This window comes from Chlamydotis macqueenii, chromosome 6 (genome assembly GCF_036417535.1).
Source record: "Chlamydotis macqueenii isolate bChlMac1 chromosome 6, bChlMac1.mat, whole genome shotgun sequence".
Classification (NCBI taxonomy): Eukaryota; Metazoa; Chordata; class Aves; order Otidiformes; family Otididae; genus Chlamydotis; species Chlamydotis macqueenii.
In genome coordinates, this window is record NC_141561.1 from 30,282,428 (window position 1) to 30,305,302 (window position 22,875).

The 22,875-nt window shown below is 37.4% G+C and overlaps 2 protein-coding genes across 2 annotated transcripts in view; both read right to left on the bottom strand.

Moving 5' to 3' along the window:
• Positions 1 to 4,642, bottom strand: part of LOC104483252 (aldehyde oxidase 2) — a 44,928-nt gene extending 40,286 nt beyond the window's left edge. The window contains exons 1-4 of the mRNA XM_010124968.2: positions 4,589 to 4,642; positions 3,013 to 3,070; positions 1,359 to 1,455; positions 411 to 519 (exon numbers count right to left, since the gene is read on the bottom strand). Of these exons, the coding sequence (XP_010123270.2) occupies positions 411 to 519; positions 1,359 to 1,455; positions 3,013 to 3,070; positions 4,589 to 4,642 (318 nt within the window). The remainder of the gene's footprint in view (positions 1 to 410; positions 520 to 1,358; positions 1,456 to 3,012; positions 3,071 to 4,588) is intronic.
• A 4,409-nt stretch (positions 4,643 to 9,051) lies between these two features.
• The window catches only part of LOC104483254 (aldehyde oxidase), a 41,649-nt gene continuing 27,825 nt past the window's right edge, over positions 9,052 to 22,875 (bottom strand). Inside the window, exons 23-35 of the mRNA XM_086751182.1 lie at positions 21,789 to 21,876; positions 20,705 to 20,791; positions 18,492 to 18,683; positions 17,961 to 18,188; positions 16,790 to 16,885; positions 16,484 to 16,612; positions 15,897 to 15,971; positions 15,306 to 15,358; positions 13,054 to 13,168; positions 12,341 to 12,406; positions 11,565 to 11,753; positions 9,963 to 10,130; positions 9,052 to 9,610 (exon numbers count right to left, since the gene is read on the bottom strand). Of these exons, the coding sequence (XP_086607308.1) occupies positions 9,479 to 9,610; positions 9,963 to 10,130; positions 11,565 to 11,753; positions 12,341 to 12,406; positions 13,054 to 13,168; positions 15,306 to 15,358; positions 15,897 to 15,971; positions 16,484 to 16,612; positions 16,790 to 16,885; positions 17,961 to 18,188; positions 18,492 to 18,683; positions 20,705 to 20,791; positions 21,789 to 21,876 (1,618 nt within the window). The 3' untranslated portion in view covers positions 9,052 to 9,478. The remainder of the gene's footprint in view (positions 9,611 to 9,962; positions 10,131 to 11,564; positions 11,754 to 12,340; positions 12,407 to 13,053; positions 13,169 to 15,305; positions 15,359 to 15,896; positions 15,972 to 16,483; positions 16,613 to 16,789; positions 16,886 to 17,960; positions 18,189 to 18,491; positions 18,684 to 20,704; positions 20,792 to 21,788; positions 21,877 to 22,875) is intronic.

The following is a 22,875-nucleotide window of genomic DNA, read 5'->3' on the forward strand; positions in this document are numbered from 1 at the left end:
CAATATGATGTCCTCCATGAGAAGGCCAGATGCCATGCTAGTGACTAAATGAATTTAACTGATGCTCTTTGTTCTTCCCCATCCCCTTCTGAAAGCTGGCATCCTACATGGCATAGGGTTGGATAGCCCTGTGTTGTGGAGATTGTGATGTGCCCCCTGCATGGTACTACACTAGTAGGAGCTCATTCCATGCTCCATACAGGGCCAATCACAACCTAGAAACTGCTGTATTAATTCCTAAAAACACCCATTGATCTAAGAAGATTAGACAAAACTCAGAGTTTCTAGAATCCCTTCAGAGACTCTACATTGCATAGACTCCCAGCACCTTCTCACAGTTCCCAACTTCATTGCACAGGACAGGAAAATCACATTATCTTGCAGCCCTACACAGTCCAGCTTATTCTCACCTGAATTGGATGAATCCTGGTTTTTATGCTTCCAACCCCTTCCACAGTAGTGACGGCAGCACCGTGCAGTGAGCATATGGGGAGAAGGCAGGAGTTAGCAGGATGATGACTTTGAGGTGTGAAGGAGAACTGTGGTGGTAAATAGCTTTGTCATATGGATCCACGGAGGAGGAAACAAAGGATATGTACTTCAGCTAATCTATACATGCTCAGATTGAGCAGAAAGTCATGAGGAGAAGGATATGCAAGCATACAAAACCCTGCACTTAGACTGTGAGATTATGGATCCTGCTCCTACAGCTGGGACATACACATTAAGTTATAGGCTTTTTAAATTAAAGAAGTGGAAGGTTAAGTTAAAAAAAAAAACAACCTTCATATTTTGTTGAAACGCAAAGCCTAGAGCTAGACGTGATGAAGCCAGGCACTAGCATTTCTAATGGAACAAAGTTTCAAGAGCTAAGGAGAGAAAGTAAGTAGAACTCCTAACTTTGCTGGGGGCAAAACTCCACAATTACAATGTAATGTGTTTATTGCTGAAGTCATGGAGATTTTATCGATCATCTAGTGAAGACTTATTAATAGTGATATATCCTCAAATAAGCACAAAAGAGTCAGGAGAGGCAAATGACAAAAGGGCTGCTGAAATCTCAAATCAGCAATAACACAATTTTAAAAACATAATTTGCCCAGAAAGTTGGTAGGGTTTGATGTTGGGGTTTTGTTTTGTTTCAAAGACAGAAGAGAGTGGATCTAAATCTGTTTCTGCGTGACAGTGAGGCCAGTCCTGTAATCACCTTTGTAGAGGAAGCTTATAGGTAAGGCTTTTAAACATGTACCTGAATTCCCCCAAATCCATCTAAATTGAAAGAAATGAAGTATTTCCTACAGAATGCCAGTTTTTTCAAAACGGTAAGTTACTGTTTCCAAATATCAGTGTGAGGATACTGTATCTGCTTAGCAACTGGATCATATGTGGATATCATTACAGTGCAGGCACCACAGCCTCCTACTCCACAGCCGTATTTTGTACCTGAGAGACGGACTGCAAAGGAGATTGTTAAAGAAAAAAACATTACAACATTCAAAAGTTATTTTTTCTTTACATTCGTCTGAGTCTCCCTTGTTTTACGTGCATGTGCAGAATTGGAGGGATCTTCTGACCAGATAGCTCCAGAGGCAAGAAAATGTGTACAAGATGCATGAAAACAGAGCACATAAAGAGATGAGAAGGGTAAGGACAGAGAGAGAAATGAGTGTGAGGCAGACTTCCAATACAGTTTTTCACTCTCTACAGTCAATACCTGGTGAAGTCCCAAAAGACTGAAGTCAAGAACCTGTAAGTGGGATGGGTTGAACAAATACAGCAATAGGTCTTTTTATTAGCCTTACTCATAACACCTTCCCAGTCCTTGCACATAATTACCTGTATCTTGCATTTGCAAAACAGTACCAGCAGATCTCAGTATGCTTCCAGTGCTACTTCCTGAACATTGAAGGAGTACAGTAATTTAGAACTGAGCACAATACCCAAGTGCACACACCTAAATTCTGCATGGCAGGACTCCCTCCATTATGTGCCTCAGTATAAAGGCTCCATCCTTAAATCACCATCTCCTTCTTGGTGTCGCAGTGTTGCAGTGTCCTACAGTGTCCTACAGTGTCGCAGTGTCCTACAGTCCAGTGGAATCTACTATTTCCTTTCATCTTAGCTCCCTTTCAGAATGATATGTGGTCCCATTCCTCTTCCTACAGGGTGTGTGCATTTGCATCCATTTTGTTTAGGTAGATTATGTCTTCCATCTGATTTCACCATGTTTCTAGATTTTTTTAAAATCCAGTACAATCGTATCTACTTGTGCATTCCCATTGGTAATCAATATATGACTAATAATATTGCACTGCTTGACTGTTAAAGAGATGCTAATTATTCCACTGAATGCTTGGACAATGCACAATGCAAGCTCATAAAAAAGCTGCAGCTAATAAATTACTTTCCACTACTGCCCTTCTCCAGTTAATCCTTAAATTATTGTTGTTTTGCTTCTAGTATAGAAGGCTCTCAACAGCAAAGCTAAACACACTTGCTTAACTTTAAGACCTGCTAGACTTTATATCCCAGCTCCTTAGCTGGCATAACTGCCACTGAAGTCAATAGAGCCCTGACAGCAGTTAGGAACCTGAAGAGTCTCAACTGACAGAAAATAAACATAATAACAAAACAAGCTTATGCAAAACTTTTTGAAGGACTGGGACCTAAACAAATTATTTACTATGGAAGTAGTTCTTTGTTCATTTCTTTAGTTACTATTTTCATCACAAATGGTTTTTCGTGGTTTGGGAAGCTGTAAAGAAGATTTGGGTAACTCCAAAAGAGTTACACTCAAACTCTATGGTGTTATACTCACGTAACTAACACACACAATGCACATACAGCACTTGATTGCTCTGCCAAGAACAAATACAAGGTGAGTTGTGTTATATCTACTTATCATTGCATTTACATTTGTCCCCAAAGAAAAGTGAAACAAATAATTTCAGTCCCCAGCTGCAGTAATTTGCAGAATTATAGAACTCAAAGGCAAAGCTCAAAAAAGGATATGCTTCTTTCTTAGATAATACAGCAGCAATTCTTCAGGATCTGCCTGCCTCTCTATCACCTACATTATGAAATAAAAATATTATGGGTTAGAGAGGGATCTAATATAACCGTCTCACAAGGATTAACTCTGATGTTGAAATGCAGTGATTGTGGATTGATGTGGTATGTTTGTTCAGCAACAGGATCCTGTCACTTGATCATAATCTGCAGATAAACAAATGAACAAGACAGGCAGTACTGGTTAAATATGTCCTTTTAAAGTAACAGAACTAATAGTTCATGCAGGGAACTGGAAGGCAAGAGAGGCTGAGTAAGCACTGAATGGATGAGGGTAGGAAGAAAAGTGTCTCTGGAATACATCCTTTGTTGATTCTTATCAGCATGAATCAGAAATCTCTTTGTTTTAAAGCCATTTCACACCTGTGTGTGTGAAATCTCTATGTATTTTTACCTCCTTGAAGTTGATATCAACTCTTTCATTTGCAGAGATTCATCATGAGAAAAGCAGAGGAAAACCTTCATATAAGTGGAGCAGAGAGGATACGTTAACTAAGTATATTTTCAATGTAATAAGGTTTAACGTGTACGAGTGGGGCTTATGCAGGCCTCGCTTTAGCCTTGTCTCAAGAATGTTGCTGTATCACCGGCATGCTTCAGCTTGTTGGAGAAGAGATAATGCAAGCAACTTTAAAAACATTTGTTAGGACCCGTTGCTGCAGAATGAAAAGACACTGAACTTCATGCTTCTCTCAACAGTTCTGCTATACCAACAGCATCCTCCAGTTTACCCGGTGTAAGACAACATCAACAAATTCAGGAATTTATTTGGAACTGCGGAGTGAAATAACGTGTCAGATTATACCTGTAAACTCAGTTAACATGTGACGACAGATAAAACAGACAAAAAAAAAATAGAATTACTTTTCCTTAATTCACCTGGTAAAAAAAAAAAAAGCCAGTATCCTCTCTCTAGAGTATTAAAATGTTGACCGAACAACTGAAAAGTATCTCTAGAGAAATACATAGCAAGTCTGGCTTGTTTGTTTGTTTTTTAACAAAGAAATAAAATTCCTTCCTTTCAGCTTATAATATATTTTGAGTAATGTGTTTGTTAATAGGAATTCTTATTCACTTGACCTGCAAAGTAAGAAAAGGGGGCAAAATGTCTTAGAAAATGAAATGTGAGCTTTTGGCATCAAGAACAAGAAAAAAAATGAGCTACTTGTTTTCTTTTGATGAATTACCGAAACTATATTAGCAAGCAGCATATTCTTTTACTAGTGATGTATTTACTCCAGCTACATCCACTTTAGGAGTATATTCATATAAGGATTTAGTAAACGGCTAACTAATTAAAATTCTAAAAACTCTATGACATGAGGAGTGATACAAAGTCACTCAGGCTATGTAAAAACTGTGGTAGAAAGCAGGATGCTATAAGGAAGATCACAGACAAAAGATTATTATCCATTAATAAACTGTTGCTCCAGAACAACAGCATTCCTGAATACAAACAGTAAATATTAAAGCAGTGCTGTTCAAAATTTTTTTTTTTAAAAAGCATTAAAAAACTTACCTTCCTACCATTCACAAAAAAGACAAGCTCATCTGATTGTTGGGGACAAGCCATGCCGTTGCACAAAATTCTGAAAAATAAAGCTTTACACGTCAAGAGAAATTATTGAAATGCTATATGCTCCTAAAGGTCAACTGAGTTTGCTTTGTCCCAGAGAATTTATTTTCAGACCGAGCATCAAATTAAGTGGATGGGGAGGAGCCAGTGTAATGTATGCCATTTCTCAGCAATGAGTGCATATTCAGATCCTAATGCACCAAACTTTCTACTCCTACTCCTTACTCCTCCAACTCTTCTCCAGTGAGCTGAAGCAATCTCAAAAGAATTTGAGCCCCTCTAATTCAAACCCTGCAACCTAAGAAATAAGGCACTTAACTGTGAGGGAAGACTTCTGGGTTTGAGATACAGCTGCCAGGCTTGTTTTATTATCTAGTGACTGATAAATTTAAAATACTTAGGAATATCTGAAACTAGAACCTAGGACATGGAATATTACCCCCTTCTGTGGGGTGTCAAATGCTAAGCTGTGGAGCCACACTTCTCATTTTAGCTTGTAATTGACCTGAACTAGCTGTATTTTTTCCTGCAGAGTGACCAAGTTTTAACAAAATCAAGATTACTACTACATACAAATTTAGAATTTCCTTGTGATTGTCTCTATGCCATGCCAGGCCTACACCCTGACTGCTGTGGGTGTCATTATAAGATGACCATACTCAAGGTATACTACATTCTTACAAAGAGAAATCCCAAATCCTGATTTGCAGTTCTAGATTCTTATCCATTTCTCTGGATGCACATCCAGCAAACAAGGTCATTAATCTTTAAATGCTTTATTACAGCTGGCCTTTTTTTGTTTTGTTTTGTTTTAAAGGGGACTTATGTATGTATCTCCCAAAAGTAACCATTTGTGTATGTACATGTCTTTTGTTTCATTTAATATTTTTGCATTTTACAGCAAAAGTCTCTGTATTTCATTTAGAGTCAGTGTAGCCTTTCAGGACAAAGTAGTCAGTGCCAGATCTTTTACCACTGCCCATTAGATGGAAATAAAGTGATTCTCAGCAGACATATGCTGTTTCCTCTGTGTTTTAGCCCTCAATGTATGCCTGAAGCCATGTCAGTCACCAGGTCCTGCAGGCAAAAGCCCTAACGGGTCCTGCCAACTGCAGCACTGCTGTAGTATTCCATATGCGTTGTAGGTACAATGATGCAGGTTCAAAGGCCTAAGAAGAGAAAGAACTAGACTCAGTACTAGATTTTGGCAGTCCAATATCTGATTCTTAGAGTACCAGGCCTCAAAACCAGAATCTAGTATTTATGTTAGGCGTTTAAGCCTCCACACATATAGAATGGGAGTGCTGAGGTTGGATAGTTAGAGAAACACTTCTTTCATGACAAAAATGAGTAGAAAGAGTTCTTCTCAACCATATCCAGTTTGGGTGTTTCTGTACAGTGTATGTAGCCATCCAGAGTGTCAGTGCCTATGGAGACCTAATCTTTCTGCTTATTTATCCCCCTCAGTCTACACATTTTGAACAATATTAAAAATGTAATAAACCCGTCCTCTTTAACACTCATATAGTCTTAAGAAAATTTATTTCATAATATCCCATGTAGCCATAGTGACATCTGTTAGGATGTTTAATTCCTATTTCTAGCTTCCACGCAATTTTTCAAACACAAACACAAACAAAAGCCAGGAGACAGCTTAGCACATTTCAGCCCCTCCAAAAACCAACAACCCATGTTTGGTACATGTATAGATTTTACTGAGACAACCAGACAACAGTGCCACTTGTACAGAGGCAGGGAAGAATCTTTGTTAAGAAAAACTGAGAAATACTGACAAGCGGACACGTGATCTGCAGAAGACAGAGTGCGGGTCTGGAACATGATGAATCCCTGGAGTACACACTGCAGGTGGGGAGACATAATTGCCTGCAAGGGCTGGGCCATGATTTTTATAAGATTTGACTTGTCTGGAACTAACCAGCACCTGTGATGATGTATAGGTACACAGGAGAACAACAGACAATGCACCTTCCACCAGTTCAATAGACCTATATGCTCCCTGCTTCAGCATATGTCAGGATTTACCCATGTTTTGGGGCTGTTATTGACATGTGGGATTGTGAGCTGTCATTAACAAGCCCATGCAGTGAAACTAAGATGTTTCAAACCAGAAAAACTAATTACAGCAGCAGGATTCACATTTAATTTGATTTATTGACTTTCTTACAATATATAAAAGGCAAAGTAAAACAAAGGAAGTGAAGAAATAGAAGTGAAAATCAATGGGGTTTCAGCTGCCTAAACCACACTTCAGATGATTTGCTATAACCTGCTTGCCCTCCAGTTGCTATGTCATATCTTCCAGTCCTGTGCTCTCCTATGCCTCTGCTGTCTTATGACTTCTAAAATGCTACTAGACACCTACATTTAAGCAGCTGAATTTCACCTACTCATAGTGGTTACGGAGAGACAAATTGAAAAAAATGAAGATTTCATATCTTAACAGCCAATGCAAAACCAGTTTGACCTACTGAACTGATTTCTGTCACAGATACAGTATCAACTCATAAAAGGGCAAGAAGAGAAAAAAGTCTGTGGAAAACTGAGGAGCAGTGAAATAATAAGAGACTGCAGGCTGACATGTCAAACAAATTAGAGCCATTTATTTTGCAATCTTCATGGCTCTGGAGCAATCTGACCTATGAGTAACTGGAAGAGGAATCACCGTGCTCAGCAAGGAACAACTGATGCAGAAGTTCACTGAAACCACACACTGAACATGTAAACTACCTAGTTTCACAGTTCTACTTTCTTATCAAAGAACCTGCTGCAATTTTTTCAGGTGCTACTTTGGGTAACTTCTGTACAGGCACTAAAAAAATGAAGTGTTTTCTCTGCGTTAGAATGTGTTCCAGATCAAAGCCCCAAATCCGAATACCACATAGCTTTGTCTACTTGCATGTGTGTGTGTGTATTTGGAACCGAAATCTCAGCTTTGCACATCAAGACAAGGAAAGTCTAAGTTCTCAGTCAGTTCAATATTGTGGATTCTGATGCTGAAATCTGAATACTGTGGCTGAAGCTTTCATAATATACTGACTTTGATACATTCTATGTAATTTCTTGGTCTCATCTTAGGTTACAAATATATACTTATTTCAAATTCAGTAACATCAGAATTTATGTTATTAATACAGTACTACTACTACATATTTTCCCGTTTTCTCCAGCTGCTACTACTTGGGTGTGGTCTAATCCTACTACACCCTGGCAGCATCAGATGATTCACCTTTGTAGATCATCATCTTTTGATGTCATTACATTTTTCTATCTTCTTTACCACAGGAGTGTTCAAGAGTGGGAGAAACCTCTTAACTCTACTTCCATGGCTCAGTATAATCCTGAGCACAGGATTAAGCACTGCTTAAGAATCCTTTCCAGAGACAGGTTCATCCAGTTTCCTATTTAAAGCACACTGAACACAATGTGAATTTTCCCACTAGGTTCAGAGGCTTTTGGCTTGCTCCATGAGAAAAAGAAAGCTTCCAGGGGAAATTACAACTAACTGACTCTTCCAACTTTTGGGACAAAATTAATCTCCTATATATGTAGATCAGCCATAGCAATTTGCCTGGCATAGCAAAAGAAAACCGTAACTCTTGTTTCTTGCATGTTTTTAACACAAAGATGTCTGCGCCAAAAGAATCTAAAGCAGCTTTACTACAAATCAGAGCATCACCTCTGATCAAAAAGGGACTGAATCCAACAAACAAGATTCTGATTCTTCAGTAGACAAAGATCTCTGCACTCACACTCCACTGCAAGACTCAAATCTCAATTAGAAAATTAGCTAAAGCCATTAAAAATAATTTCTCATATAAAGTTGTTAAGTGTAGTAAGTGGTAGTAAGTTATCTAACTTATCTTTGTATTTCATCCTAACTTTCCTCTCCTGCAGCATTTGAGCTGAGCTGTTCAGCAGATCTTTCTTGTTGAATATATATGCTTCAAATGTGGGAGATGTATTTCTAGCAATTAAATTCAGCAATTTAAGTGAGGTACTGTAATGAATATACTGGATGGAGAATGAAGATAAGGATAGAAGATGCAATGTGCACATTTTTTGTAGCTGATTCTATTCTGAAAATGAGAAAATATATCTATCTGCATGTTGATTAGTCTGTATTGAGGCAGTAAATCAGTTTTTTCATTCCGTTCCATTCCATTCAGGTCTTGTGCACTCTGGTTTGTCATTCACACAGGTATGGCCCGAGGAGTGGTGGAAGCAGAGTCATCCTTTGTCATCTAAGAGAACAAGCAAGAAATGAAAAGAGTGACTTGTTAGTATTATTTGCCTGGTAAGTTCCCAATATTGCCTTTATCAGGTGCATCCAAGTCACCCAGCAGGGTGTTCTAGGGGATACCTACAGAAGATGGCTGAAAGGAAGGTCAGTGATAACTGGGGTCAAAGCAAAACAGGGATGGACAAACATGGTCTTTACACTGGTGGACCTCACCTCCCACCAGCTCCTGTGATGAAAGTAAGCCCACGAACCTATTGATTTGGGGGACAACGATGCCTCGCCATGACCGCAAAAATACTATGGGAGTAATCTGTGAGTAAGAGCTCAAGAGTTTCCATGGCAGAGCCTCAGAGGTTCAGAGCACAGTATGGATTTATATGCTGGCGAGGACCTCATTTCACAGATGATGTAGGCTAAATAAAAACTTACACAGAAAAAGAATTGTAATAGCAGTGGGAACATGACTACAGTGAACAGTTGCAGAAAACATAGAATATAAAGGATCATCATTATAAGAAGTGTATTGCCTCATTTGTTTTTCTTCTGTATCCTTTTCTTAGCTCTTGAGTTAATTACTTTTCTTCTAAAGAGTTCTGAGCATAGCAAGGAGTACCAGAATGAGGTGACGGTGCCAGAGTGCAAGTCAACTGGGGGAAAACACCTGGAAGGAGACTGAAGATGCTTGGGGGCTGATCCATTGCATGTCAATAAGAGGAGTTATTTAATCCTCTATGGGATTTGCTGTATGGAAAAAAAGAGGAGGCTTCAAGGAAAGAGGGAATTGTAAAAATTACGTACATTTCAAAGAAAAAGAAAAGATCACACAAAATCAGGGAAATTCCAATACAATGCTTGAATGGCATTTGTTGGAATAACTCATGCGAGTAAGACCTGTTACCAGACACTTCAATTACAAGGAGCCATACGATACTGCTGTATACAAAGCCTGACCAATTGGAGACATCATTAGGCACTCCACCATTCAAGGGTGCCTAAAGGAGTATGCACTTCTACCCAGAGATACTTAAACAGACCCTTCCCCCACCCTTCTATTACCACCTCAGTGAACTCATCTGCGCAGCCTGCCCGGATTTGTTCAGCAGTCAGAGGGCTGTTCAGTGCAAAGGTCTTTTTCAATCCTCTTTCATTCCTCACACTAGTTACTGCATCTCTCAAAGCGAAGAACACAGAGCATCCCAAGAACAGTCCTGCCTCACCTATCCCCTGAAAAAGTATAAAAAAAGAGGAAGTCAAACAGGTGTAGGTTTTAAGCAAATGAGAGGAGTACATACCATATCAATGTCAACTAAAAAGCTTAAAAATCAGTGACTCAAAAAGTGTTTCATCCTTCAGTAAGGAAGCTTATTTTAGATTTAGTGGAAGCAAGCTTTGCTCACACCAAGTCTTCTGATGGTAGCTACTTCCAGGGAGTTAAAAAGGTTGATTTCAAATATTACCTACTGATTTTAGAATCTTTTTTGGCTCATTGCTAAACTGAAATTTAGAATAACTGGCAGATAAAATTAAAACAATCCCAATCCAAGTACAGATACAATTAAGAAACAAAGCCCAAACTCATGGTAATTCCCTGACCTCAGAGGGCTTGACATTCTCTCACTGGTTCTGACACAAGTTCACATTTGTTCCTTATCTCAAAGACAGGTAAAATCTTATTCCATAGTCCTCTCATGCTGTGGTACTGAACATTTTAATCTGGACTGGATTGAGATACTGCAATTGAATCTTACTTATCTCCTTGCTGAAATGTGACAACCAAACGTTTTCCCCAAACATACTGCAGGAAGACAGAATTACACTTTCTTCCAGTGAATTTTAAGGTTAATTATATGAGATAAGTACACAGAAAAGGACAAAATCTCTGTCTGAAGAGGGATATTAATATCAGCTCTCTAGATCAGCTCCAAATCAACTATGTAACTATTTTACCTAGATTGTATTTTTTACAAATACTTTTATAATTACGTATTTCTGAGATAGCTTTAAATAATTTTAAAGGATCTATTTGGGCTTTAATAACTTTCATGATAAAATATGCTTTTTCCTCCTGCCGTGCTGTTTTGTTTTACTGTATTCTAAAAGCACACTTAATGCTTGAAACAGCTGTAAATTTGCAAAATTACCTTCATCTTCATTTACCATTACTACTTACATGCAACTGAATATTTGCTGGTGTAAATTGAAGGAATGATTATACCAACTGAATATTTGTTGAGCCAATCTCTTGTATAAAATACACACATACAGTCCTATATCTTATTGCATAACACACGTAAGCAAGCTGCACATTTTCATTGTCATTATGATTTCTCCATTAATTTCTTTGCTATTTTTATTCTAACCCTTCAGTTTATCACTACATTTTAAAAGTACGGTTTTAAATTCAGCTTGCACTTTCCGTGTATGGTCTGTTAATGAAACCCTAAAATTACTACTTGCCAACCATGAAAGATGTGCAGCAATATCCCACATTACATCTTTTCATATTAGCTTCTCTGATGTCATTAATAAAACAATTTTATGGACATTTGTTTGAAATGCTAAAGAACAGGAACTGAAAACATATATATGTTTTATATCAGAGTAATTTCTTTGTTTATTCTGGGATCTAAGAATTAGGCCCTATAATGGTTTGCTTACCTTAGATGCATAGATAGCATAAGGATTTGAGGAAGATGACAGCAGGGAAACACTGAACTGTTCTGGAATATCACAAACAGCAGGGATCTTATACTGATCCGGACCTCGAGTATAGAGGACTCCTTCTGGAGAGTACTTTAATTCCTCCATTGTGTACAGTCCAATGCCTTGAACAAAAGCACCTTCAATCTTTAAATAAGAAAAGAATTAGCATTTACACTCTCATGTTTGGTAAAATGGGTAAAACTTTGGCAAGAACTGATTTATATCACTAGCTGTTAGAAGACTGTTTTCTTTCCTGTTTGCCTAATGGGATTCTTCAACATTCTGGGGCTACCATGATGGGAAAAGCTTTCACACTCGTCTCTCATACCAGGCAGAGAAATGCTTTCATGATGAAGTGACGAGATCTGTGGACCAGCCTGCAATGAAGAAAGGGGTTTCCCTGCTACCAAGTAGGGAAGGCAGGTCAAACAACAGAATTTGGAGGCTGCAGATCACAAATAGGATTTAAGTCCAGCAGATAGTGGGCATATATACATACAGGAAGTACTACAGGTTGACACTATGCGTAAAATCCAAGCTGCATTGACATCTACAAAGCTGTGACACTGACTCAAATGGGGCAAATCTACAAGTGAAGAACCTTCTAATATGATCTATGACTTATTATCTAGTAAGAAATTAATGTTTTCTGAATTAATGAGGTAATCTTCACTTTAGATAAGGCTACCAGTGTAATAGAAACAAGACAGCAGAAAATTCTTGGCACATACCTGTCCTATATCCACAGCTGGATTTATGCTGCATCCAATGTCCATAACAATGTCTGTTCTGAGGTTCTGTCAATAAAATTCAAATGCATATTACTCAGAGGGATGCATGGAGTGGAGGCATAAGAACATAATGTGGGTTACAGTTGGTGTTCAGTGGAATAATATATGCTAAGATAGAGGCCCCTCCATGTACACAATTTCAAAGTATTTTCCAATACCACACTACAAGCAAAATGGGCTTGTCTCAACTTTAATAGAACTTTAGCCAGAGACAGCCCTGCCAGATTCTTCCCATTGCACAAAGAAATCTCCACATAAATAAGTACAGGACAGAGGACATATGATCAGCAGTCTACAACATTTAGCTGTCTAGATGGTCAAAAGCCTGGAAATAGAATATTTAGCTCTGCTGTAATTTGTTTGCTGGCAAACAGGGAGAGAACAAGCAAAGAACATGTCAGATGTCTGCCATAATCCAAAAGGTGAATCCATATGACATTCGTTTAGATGTGCCAAAAGCTGGTTAACACTGCACAGCTTGCTTTCTACCTCTGCTACCTCTGCAACTTGCATTTACACTGTTGATATATTTACTATTATGTGAAGACATGTGACTTATTAATGCAAAACCTGAATTGTTGTTGGAGCATTCAGTAACACAAACAAAGCTCATTGACATCATTTACAAAACTTCAATGACACACAGTTACTACCTTGTGATCTCCTGTTAGACAGTTAATTTCAACCTCTGAACAAGCAGCTCCATAAAGAAAATACGTGAATGGTTGTCCTTCCCCTTTCTCCCAATCCATGTTTTCACTGTAACCTCTGTTGGAAGAAACAAAGTCCACAAGAAGAAAATTAATAAATGTTTGCATCATAACAAAGCAGATGAGCACATTAAAGTTTGAAACTACTTCAAGTGAAATCTAGGTCAGAATCTCCAACAGGTCAGAACCCCAGAAGTAAAGTTCCATTAAATCCTACAAAGCACTAGTAGTCTATGTTTGATGGAGCTGCTATTTATAAAAAATTTAGCAGACAAGCAAGCTACTCCAGTTCAAGAGTGTCTATAACCAGCATAGTCCCAGAAATATACTAATAAAGACACAGTAATCAAGTATAGAATACAAATTTAAGGTAATGGTTGCTGAGATAATAGCACATAAGGGAATTCAGAAAAAGGAAAGAAAACTGGTCAGGACCTATGAAAGAATAATTTACAAGAGAAATGAAATAGATAAAATTACAGAAACTGGCTACAGAATGAGTGAGAGGGTTAAAAGAGGAATATAAAAATAAAAGTGTAATTACTTAGAAAGGAGTGGGACTCACTGAGGAGACTAGTGTAGTCAGGACTGATGGGGTAAATTCAACAGACACAAGAGGACAGTGAAATGCAGTATATCCCAACCATGTGAGCTATGTGACCAAGGCATATTTTCTGACCATATATGACTGAAACGTTTTTGCTGAGCATACTTTAAATTACATGCTGTAAAACAATTACAGTATAATTCAGAGCATTGAATCGTGCTTTGAAAAAGGGATACATAAAATCCACATATTCAACTTCTCACATGCTATCTACCTCAGCTGGCTTTGAGATTCTTGGATGTAGAGAATATGATTGGATAAGAACTACATCAATACAGGATTTGAGGCTCAGTGATCTGCAGATGTTTTTGGACACCATTAAATGCCAATAGCGAAGTATGACTGTCGTTCATTACTTTGGATATATCAACATTCCTAAAGGGCTGCATAAGCAGAAAACATACTTGAACTTAACATCCTGACTTAACAGCAGGAAGGAACATTTTGTTTGGACTGTTCTTGGTGTTCTAAATAAGTATGGGTTTGCAAAGTGTCTCTTCAACTTTCTCCAGACTACCTAAATACCTGAAAAGTTGCTTTGATAAGTAGGTAAATACACATAAAGGGAGAGAAGATATAAAGTACAGCAGGCTAAGAGAAAAGCTTTGCTTTGAATGCCACCTGAGTTATAGCACAGAAATTTTTTCCTTTCTGGTGCTTTATAAACACTGTGAAATAATTCAGAAAAAAAAGGACCACAAGACTCCACTGAGAGAGAGCAATGGGAATTTTGTTTAAGATTACGATGTCCTACAGTAGTATGCTGTTGTGATAAATTCATATCTAAGAGATATAGAAATATCTCTTTCTATGGTGGAAACATCTCTTTCTATAGTGGAAACAATTTTTTGAGGCTCCAGAAGCAAAGAGGACAAAACGACGACTCCAAAACTAGGGTCAGTGAGCAATGCCACTTCTCATGTGAGCATTAGTTTTCAATTAGTGCTCAATCATGCCATCTGATTCCTGAGTTAGTTCTAAAAAAAAAATTACCATGAGCTTTCCCTTAAGTTCAACCAAACTTTTTAAATTCTCCTTCCTCTTAAGAGAAATAACCTTAAGGTTCAGATGTAGAATTAAATTGGCCTAATTTTCCACAAGTGCATCTGGTTGCTAATTAGAGGTGTGTGCTGGATAAATATTCTAACGCTGACACTTGTTCTTCCTGTCATGCAACTTGGTGTGATCATGTTTGTGGGTAAAAGCGTAAATAATTTGTAGTACAACAATATTTATAGCTTAGAGCAGCACAGCCTCCAGTAAATAAATTATAACCCATTTTGCACACCTACTGTTACGGGCAGCAGTCACTTTCTTGATGCTTTCTGGTTTGCTAACGGCCAAATCATGGAGCAAAGATGGGATAAAATATTCTTTTGATACTTTCTAGAGAGTTCACACAGGGCTAGGCATAAATTAGCACTTAAACTTTATACTCCATCTCCCTTTATAACAAAGAATTATATAAAAGGTAAACTGAGCCATTAGAAAGAACTATTGGGCAGGATCTTCTATTCACAGCACTAGTTATCTTCAGAAATCACTGCTGGTCTAACCTACGCATTTTTAAGGAACAAAAATACCTTACCTAAAGTAGCCAGTAGCTGAAAGACTCACACTCTGTTCAAAAGCTTCTTTAATCTGTAAAATACAGCAGTGTTTGTGGTAAACCAAGGAAGGATTCAGGAAGGAACACAACATACATATATTTATTTATTTACATACATTTCTTAAAACCCGAACTGTAATAAATTGTAAAGAAAGAAAGAGCTGCTGGGGTGGAAGTTGAGAAGGCTTCTCTTTATTGGTTTGGTAAAATTAAAGAACAGTCATGTAGGAAACTGACACCATACACTCATACCCCAACAATCTTTTGGCAACACCTTGTCTGAAGGTAAGCTGGATTGGGTCATGTTATAGCACAAGCTGGTATTTTTTATATATTAAAAACTCAAATGTGACTTCACAGATCGCCTTCCCTCCTTTCCTCCAATATGATCTGGAGATTGTTGCCCACAAATCTAAACCAAGCACCTACACTCTATCTTTCTGTGAAATAACCTATTTCTGCAGTTTTTAACTTAAGGATTAGTAGGCTGAGCAGATTTACAGACTACAATACATATATCACCGTTTCTGCAAGCACACAAATACATTTAGTAGGATTCACATGTCTTACCCAATCATTCCAGGTCCCCTTTGGGTTCTTGTTGATGATAGGCTGCAGGCGTTTCAGAAGAGTTTGGCAAGCATCCTGGTGAGATGTCAGGGGAATATAAGACAAAATTAACACAGATATGTTTGGTACTATTCAAGATATAAACTAATTAGTACGTAATTAGTACATGCTTTACTGTCATCTGGGTTTGAAAAAGTATAGTAAGACGTGTCATTTTAACTGCATAGACACAAGCCTTATAAAGGGTTAAGTTACAAGGGCTGGAATCTGCATGAATCAGTAGATTTAAAACAAGAACAATATACAGGATTTGTATGAGACTCGTTACTTTGTTAGATGAAACAAAGATTTTGTCAAACATAAGTCCTTCGGGGAAAGCTCAGATAATCTGAAAACTCATAAGCACCATTACTGAGAAACTGTCAACAAGTTGTGTTTCTTCTTGGCAATCTCCAGTGGTATTATTGGTAATCTCAAACTTGAAATTATGGGATGATCATATGATCTATGGGATCACTACTACTCAAAGTTTGGCAGGCATCAAATGAGGGATAGGGTGTTTTGTTACATTAAATACTACTCCTTACCTTCACAGCCATGCCATTGACATCTGTCCCTGCAGATCCTGCTGAGGCACATGCATTAGGAACAGTTGTTGTGCTTGTTTCACAGAAGTGAATACACGACATGGGGATGTTCAGTTCCCGACTAGCAACCTGTTTCAGGTAGAACAACATATTCTTCTTTCTAACTCTATAAATGCAAAAGCAGCGGCTATGCTGATAAAGAAACTGTCCTACTGGTACACTAACTAACCAAGAAGAAAATCTTCACACTGTTCACCTGTATGACAGATAAAACACAAGGTAATATTTGTTTGGATAATTTGTTACCTGGATCATTTTTGTATGAATACCCTGCCCCATTTCAATTCCACCATGTGTTAGAAGCACAGACCCATCAGTATAAATATGAACCAAAGCAGCAGCCTAAAAAAGAAAAAAAAATATCAAGATTAGACTAGTAAGAAATGTGCTGTATAAAGTGAGAAACTGATGAATCTAAAGAGACAGACACAGTTTTAAAGTGTATTTCAATTTATCTGTTTAATTGCTTCAGAATAGAAGGGAAAATTTGGAATGCTAGTCCTTGCTCTTCTTCTATAATGAACTTCAAAAGAAAAAGATACAAATCCTTGTAGGTCTGTTTTTTCTGTTGCTGGATCCTAAAATAAACTTACACCTGGCAACAGTATCTCAATGGTTCCAAAAGAAACTGGAGGACCTCCCTCCCTAGAGGCTGTACATGCAAATTGCTGCAAGTTCTATTTTCTCTCTCATTGATGTCTGAGAGCCTTTGGACACAGATTTTTCAACCGCATGGACTGGGCAGGCTGTCAGCATTAGACACAACAGCAAGGTTCTGAATGAGATTTTCCTCCTGGACTCAGCTGGAAGTAGCACTGTAGACTACAAAGATCCTGTAACTTTAGTCTTGAACAGAGACAGACAGTTTAATATGACACAAGCCAGTCAATTAATTTTCAATTGATAAAATGCTGCTTAATCCAGAAGCACTGGACACCTACATCAAAGAAAATACAAAGACCAAAAATACTACTGTCCTTCTTTTCTTCCTTAAACTTAGTCTTTGATGACGTCAAAGGGCTAAGTCTTTAAGAACAGCCTCCCATCGTACCCCCATAGTCAGAAAGAGTAAGCACAGAGCTATTTCTAAAATGGATAACTTATTCAATGAACACTACCATCAGTCCTCAAAAACTTTTCATTAAAGTGTTCAACTCACCTACATCAATACTGCATCACAAGACATGGGACTAGCTTTTAAGTAGGCAGGGTCCAAGCTGCCTGGGCCCTGAAAACCGAACAACTTTGATCTCAGCTTGAAGAGAGCTAGAAGCTACCGTTACCTTCAGGGAACAACCATTAGGAGGAGTTTTCCAGAAGCTGAAAGGTAACACATTTGTTTTGTATCCTCAGGTACAGTAACTGTAATCTTCCATGGATAAAGAGCTTAGCTCACTTATTCTTTAAAGAAACTAACCTGAGAAAGATAACGTGACCCTAGTCCAAACGGAAACTTCATTGGTACAAGGGCAATCCCTTTTTTCTTCCAGTAATTTTGTTTGTTAAATTCATTGACAGCTGTTTTCCTTCTGTAGTATGCAGATTTCTCCATACATTCATTCCAACATCGTATTAAGTTTTGTGGATCAAGCTTTTGTTTGAAGTGTGTCTGCTCATTCTCTTTATACATATTTATTTCTCTAATCTGAAATAATAAAATTAACAGCTATCACACAATGCTGTTAAAGGCAGACTGACCATTTTGGGGGACTAGTAGACAACAAGAAGATTATTGTATGTTTTTTAAACAATTACCAGTTTAGTTCAGTTTGTAAGAGCATGCTATTCATTCAACAACCAAACACTGACTGTAAAAAATATGAATTTTAACATAAATAATGTTTGACTTACAAAAGGTTTATTCAAACAGTTGAGCTAATCTAAAAGGTTTTAACTTTCCAACTGTATAGACTTTATTTCAGGAGAGAACATGCCTTCATTTCATTACCTTTTCTGGTGACAAACCGGTTTTATCTGCAACTTCTGTTATCCAAGTTTCTGTCACCAGTGCTGACTGGGGGAAACCAAACCCTCGAAACGCTGTGTTTGATGGCAAGTTTGTTTTGCATGCATAAGCCCAGCATCTCAAGTTGGGAATCTTGTATGCATTGTCCATTTTTAATAAGGATACTTCTGCTACCTGAGGTAGGGAACAAATAGGTATAGTTAAGTGTCAAAACAGTGCTTCTTTCAAATTCACATTTAAATCTTGCTCATCTCATATAAAGACCTTAATTTCAGACAATTTGTTTTAAAATCGTGTTTCTGTCAATCACTGGTAGTAAGAATACTCTTATGCAAACATACAGACTTTACTAATGCATTTATCATGTAGCATACTAGTTTTCTGTTCTTTTTTTATATTCACTGAACACAGCTGATGTTACTAGTAGTTGAGTGCTGGTCAGTAGTTAAGGATGTAACAGATATTTCATTTTACGACTGATGTTGCTCCTACTTCAATATCAAAAGCCACACAGTACTAAAAATAGTCAGATTTAAAGCAGCAGATGCTATGAAAGGAACTGATGAAAGCATTCTGAATTATCATGTCCTATGGAAAGTCACAGTTAAGGTTTAGTTCCACCAGAAAGCACATGTACTGCAGCCTACAGTGTTTTCTGATTCTCACATTTTTCTTCTAGAGATTTCACATGACAAAGACAAAAACAAAAGAAAAGGAAAATCTTATATTAGATACCTCAAATTAGGCTCTAGAAGTCATTATCAAAATAAATAAATAAGTTTAAAAATGTTTTGATGCCTCACTATGCGGTCACTGTCTCTCTCCAATGTGGCAAATTTAAGCCTGTATTCCCACTGTTCCCACTGAGCTTTAAACAATAAACTTCAAAACATTTCCACATAGAAACAACTTAAGATAGTTTTGTGGTAATAACTATGCATATGAACAATGCAATATAATGCTACTGTTTCACTTAGGAAATATAAATTGGAATGTTATTTGTGGAATGAGAAAAAAGTCATATTTTTGGGTGGTTTGTTTTTATTATGACCGCTACTTCTATGTACTTCAGAGAAAGTATGTATGTGAAGCTGATCAGTCTTAAGAGGGTTATTGATAAATCAGAGTGAATACAATGTATTGTTATAATACAACTCTTAGCTATGCCAAAATTTCTTCCCAGAAATATCTGTTCTAATCTTGATGCAGAGAGTTAAAACATGTTATTAATTGCTGACTGAACAATAACCATGCATTAAACATGGCATTCAACTTCCATGCTTGAAGACAGTCTTTACTGCGATGAGTAACAAGCATCTTGGCTCTCTCTAGGGCTAGGCTCCCATAGAATAAGGTCCTCTCTAAAGAAAGAAGAAATCCCAAAATGCTGTCTTAGAATCACAGAATCATAGAATAGTTTGGGTTAGAAGGGACCTTTAAAGGTCATCTAGTCCAATACCCCTGCAAGGAGCAGGGACATCTTCAACTAGAAGATGTCTTGGTTAAACACAGATAAGTCACAGTGGCCCAGAAATAAAAAAACCGACTGGTCAGTAAGTCTGTTAAAGCTTATCATTTTATTTCCAATAAACCTATTTCTCCTTTTAAAAGTGTTGAATTATTAATGCTACAGTAACAGAATCAAATGGAATCACAGAGCTAGACCACAGATTATTGATCTAATTAATTAGGGAGTTGATGTTAGAGAGTTAGGTTGTTACCATATGTGCTATTCCAGCTGCAGCTGAGTTGGGTGGAAAGGTTACTTGGTTATCACTGCCTCCAATTCTAGGTCCACCCGCTTCACCATATCATTGTAGAAATTCATCTTAAGATGGTTCCAACATATGATCTGCATTAATGTACTTGCTTTTAATCATGGATTAATTTTAATGCATGGTACTATGCATTTTAACAGGAATACTGTTAGTTGACACATTTATAATGGGAAAAAATAAGCCTGAGAAACCATTCATGAAGTGAACGTGTAGGAAATTATCAAAAAGTAGTACAGTGCGTCACTAAATTGAATAAGGAAAGGTTCAACCAGTAGGCGTAGATTTTCCAACAACCCACAGTCCCTACATCAAAAGGTTGTATGCTTAACAATACAGGTGCAAGGGACTTGGCCTTCATCATTTTCCAGCTAATGATTCCTCCATGTTATAAGATTTGTCAGCTTATGAAATCCTTACCAGGACAGATTCATCAGGACTGCATCCTCCATTAATGTAGTATTTGGTATCCACAGCTCTGATTCTACCATCATTCATGAAGCCAACCTAAAAGGATCAACAATAAGCAATTTAGAATCCATTCATTTCTTCACTGCTTGTATATTTTGAAAATGAATGTAACCCACACAATTAGGGTCATACTCCCCTATTAATTTCTGGGCAGGATTCACTGAAACTACAGAAAAGCAAGAGGGAAAGTATGTTCCTAAGATATTGGCTTTCCCACCTGGCATCTGTGATCTGTATAGGTACAGCATACAGCAAGCAACATCAGCCCACTGGGAAAGGAAGAAGCAGGGAAGCCCAGTGACTTCCTAAGTATTGCCTGAGATGGCTAATAAGTGTGTCATCCAATATTCACTACAAAGCTCTGACTGTAAGAATAGCTCCTGGCAGATGGAGTATCACATTTGTTTTTCTTAATGATGAAATGTTATCTTTATCTCACATCTCTCTCTTCACCTGTTGCCACTAAGAGTTCCTGAATTCTCAACATGAGCTACAGGTCATTTTCAACTTAAGGGAAGCACCTTATAAAACCTCTCTTACTTTACCTATGTAGTAGAGATGGAAAAGAAGGCAGAAATTTTCCTAATGAATAGTTATGACTGATGACAGCGCATTGAGCAGGGAAGAGATTAATTTCCTCCACAGGGTGAGTTTTCCTGTATGACATTGTTTCTGCGAAAAACTAGCTGCTCCTCTGTATGAACATTACCATACAGACAGTTTAAAATAAACCTCTGCAGAAGAAGTCCAAGCTAGTTTGGCTTCCTGTTCCCAGAAAGAAAGGCAGAAAGAGCTATAAAAGGAAAAGGACATGAAGGGACTAGAAAAAAAAACAAACCAAAACCCTGCAGAGGCAGAGAAAGGACTGTACGGCAACTTTATCTCTCCTGCTTTCCTGGCTAGTAGTTTTGTTTTCAAATTGAACTGATTATACACATTTTCATTAATAGAACAAATATTAACCAGTAACACTGAAATACTTATTCCCAGAATATGGGCAAGTATTTTTTCACCAAATCCTTCTGGCACTCACTTTATATTTACCAACAAAAGGATGTCGGCCACCAGTGATTAACATATCATCCCCTCGGCTCAGAATAAAACGGACTGCTCTGCTTGTTCTAAATCAACAAAAGAAAAGTCAAATTTCAGTGAAAATAAGAGATGCTATTAACAAGATGGCTATTCATCACATATCCAGATCCATGCATATAAACATTCATTTAGATTAAACTTAACTTTAATAGGCTTAAGTATATGCTTAAAGCTATGTCCAGAGTTTTTTTTTTTGCATTTACAATTACATCAGAATTTTCATTTCAACTCTCGAAAGTCAACGAGATAACTCAGATAAACTTCTGAAAAAAACCATTATTTCAGTGTTAAAACTGAACTCTGCTAAGTGAGCTAATAGAAGTTAGCATTCAACCTCAAGCAAGAAATAGTTACCTTTGACCTATTCAGAATTATACTTAAATAGGGTGCCTTGGAATAAAACCAAAATATGGATAATAATAAAAATACAACAATTAGTCTACAAATGCATATACCATTTAAAATAATTGCTTTTGAAAAAACAGAATAGGATGTAAAATAAAGTCATAATAATAATTAAAAAAATGTTTAAACTATAAGAAAGATTATTTTTAGCCTGGCCTGGAAAATCCAAAACATAGATAATATGGCCAAAAATAATCAACAGCAGTTTGTGCAACAGTGACAGTGGTAACAAGAGAAAGACATTGAGCTAACCACTACATCATTTGGCTAAAACAGCATCTAGACTGATGTGTGTTATGCAGCAAATCAGTTATGCTTATAAAAAGAGGTTCCTATCCCCTGACAGCTAATTGCCAATACAGTCCCGCCAAATTTGGAGGGCGAAGGATGGGTCTTCATGTGTTAAGGTTCCTAAACTAATTCAAGTAGTATTAGCAAAAACATAATATCTAATAGATTTAAGCTAATGTTGTCTGAAAGATGTTGGGGACTGAACTAGAACTACTTGTTCTTTTCTAGTGGAACTACTTTTAAGCAGTTCCACTCATTAATTCTTCATTCAGCATTCTGCTGTGCCACTGAAGTAGACAACTGGATGGTTAATGTCATGTTTTGAACGT